Genomic DNA, 2,171 nt, shown 5'->3' with positions numbered 1-2,171 from the left:
AACCCGCCACCTTAGGTGTACGTGGCTGGCGCCTCAGCAGGTTGAGCTATAGGCGCCGAGCCTCTAAATAATTTTTAAATCTACCTCCCGTCTTCATTTCCACTGCTGTAGCTACTGTAGGCTAGGCTACCATCATTTCTTATTTATTTTCTGTAATAGCACTCTAGCAAATCTTTTTGATCCTAATTCACTCACCGTAGTACAGCCAAGTGATTTCCCTTCTAATATAAAAATCACATCCTATCCTTCCCAGATTAAAATAATTTAATGACTCTGTAATACACTCAGGAGAAAAGTCAATCTCCTTAATTAAATCCTTTAGGATTTAATGCCTGTTTACCTTTCTGGCCTTATTGTTTGAGACTCTTTCCCTCCTTCTAAAACTATGCTCAAAACATAAGCCTTAACATCTACTTAGAGTTTCACTCCTGGGCCTTTCCACATGCTCTTCCTTTCCTTTCTTTCTTTCTTTTTTTTTTTGTAGAGAAAGAGTCTCACTATGTCACCCTTGGTAGAGTGACGTGGCGTCACGGTTCACAGCAACCTTCAACTCTCGGGCTATGTGATTCTCTTGCCTGAGCCTCCCAAGTAGCTGGGACTACAAGCACTCGCCACAATGCCTGGCTATTTTTTGTTGCAGTTCTCGTTGTTTAGCTAGCCCAGGCCAGGTTCAAACCAGCCACCCTAGGTGTATGTGGCTGGTGCTGAAACCACAGTGCTATGGGTGCCGAGCCTCTACATGTTCTTTCTCCCTCTGGAATCCTTTTCCTCCATTCTAGTCCTACAGGTCCTGGCTTAGACATGACCTCCTCCTGGAAGCCATTCCTAAGCCCTCAGTCTTGCTTGGATGCCTTTTCTTATGTCCCCACATCATCCTCTTTAAGGACCAGTCTGAAGGGTTCTTCCTCTTCTGTCCGTAGGCTCTAAATTCCTTAGGGGCAGAGACTGCTTATTCACCATATTCCAGGGCTGGGCACAAAACTTGGCATGCAGTATGAGCTCACTGAATGTTTGCTGAGTGACTAAATGAAGGGATGTGAATGCGCTGTCACTCTGAATGCAAAAAATGGCACTACTGGCTTATCATCTTTACATCTGGATAAGATCCTATTATTTTGAATTTGACTATGTTTTCTAAGACCTCTTACCCGGTTACCCCTGTGATCCTGCCTCACATTTCACAAGCAATTAAAAAGTGGGATGGTGTATAACTGAACAATGAAGAGATTTTTTAAAAATTGAAACACTGTAGTATCTATACAATAAGAAATCAAGAAAAAAATCCTACAGCAAGAGATGTTTTATCATATTAATATTATAGCTGTCTGAACATTACTCACTAAAGAAATGTGGTTCTCTGGAGAAATATTACTAAATTTGGCCAGAAATTTCTCAGCAGCATTTCTCTTGGCTTGTTTTTTTGATGCCCCCTTTCCTAAATAAAGAGAAAAAAATGGTAGATTTAGAAATTAGTAAAAACAAAAGAAATTAGTGTTCATAGAGGATGACCAAATATATAAAGGTACTGAGTTTAATCAGAGAACCTCATCTTTTAATTTTATTATTATTTTTTTGTTGTTTGCAGTTTTTTGGCCAGGGCTGGGTTTGAACCCACCACCCCACCTTCAGTATCTGGGGCTGGCACCCTACTCCTTGAGCCACAGGCACCACCCTCTATTATTATTTTTAATTAAATCATAGCTGTGTACATTAATGCAATCATGGGGTACAATGTGCTGGTTTTAATATACAATTTCATCATTTTTATATATTATTTTCTTACTGACTTAATATCTTTGTTATGCTTTATTTAGCTATTAATTCTTACATTTTTGAAGGCATTTTTAAAATAGTTTTTCTTTAACAGATATACTTTGTTTTTCTTTAACAGTTATAATTCCCTACATCTAGCTTTACAAAACCATATGTGGTTTAGTCCTGACCAATTATTTAGATTCTTTGAAATACACTGAATTATAATCCCTATCACTCATCGTCTATTTCCTGGTTATATACAATCTTCTATAAACTGACAACTATGTGTAATTTTTTTCACATAGGAGGTGCTGGAATTGAAAGGCAGCATAAATATCTACTTCCATACTTCTGTTTTATAGACTTAAAAACTGAGGCTGGGGCTCGGCGCCTATAGCTTAACCGGCTAAGGCGCC

General features: G+C 38.6%; 1 protein-coding gene across 1 annotated transcript in view; it reads right to left on the bottom strand.

Annotated features, from left to right (window-relative positions):
• PRKRA (protein activator of interferon induced protein kinase EIF2AK2) overlaps positions 1-2,171 on the bottom strand; it is a 22,645-nt gene that overhangs the window by 9,288 nt on the left and 11,186 nt on the right. The window contains exon 6 of the mRNA XM_003791479.3: positions 1,341-1,435. Within this exon, the coding sequence (XP_003791527.1) occupies positions 1,341-1,435 (95 nt within the window). The remainder of the gene's footprint in view (positions 1-1,340; positions 1,436-2,171) is intronic.

Source organism: Otolemur garnettii, unplaced genomic scaffold, assembly GCF_000181295.1.
Source record: "Otolemur garnettii isolate 467f Iridium unplaced genomic scaffold, OtoGar3 scaffold00048, whole genome shotgun sequence".
NCBI classification, from domain to species: domain Eukaryota; kingdom Metazoa; phylum Chordata; class Mammalia; order Primates; family Galagidae; genus Otolemur; species Otolemur garnettii.
This window is presented reverse-complemented; position numbering and strand designations above follow the sequence as displayed.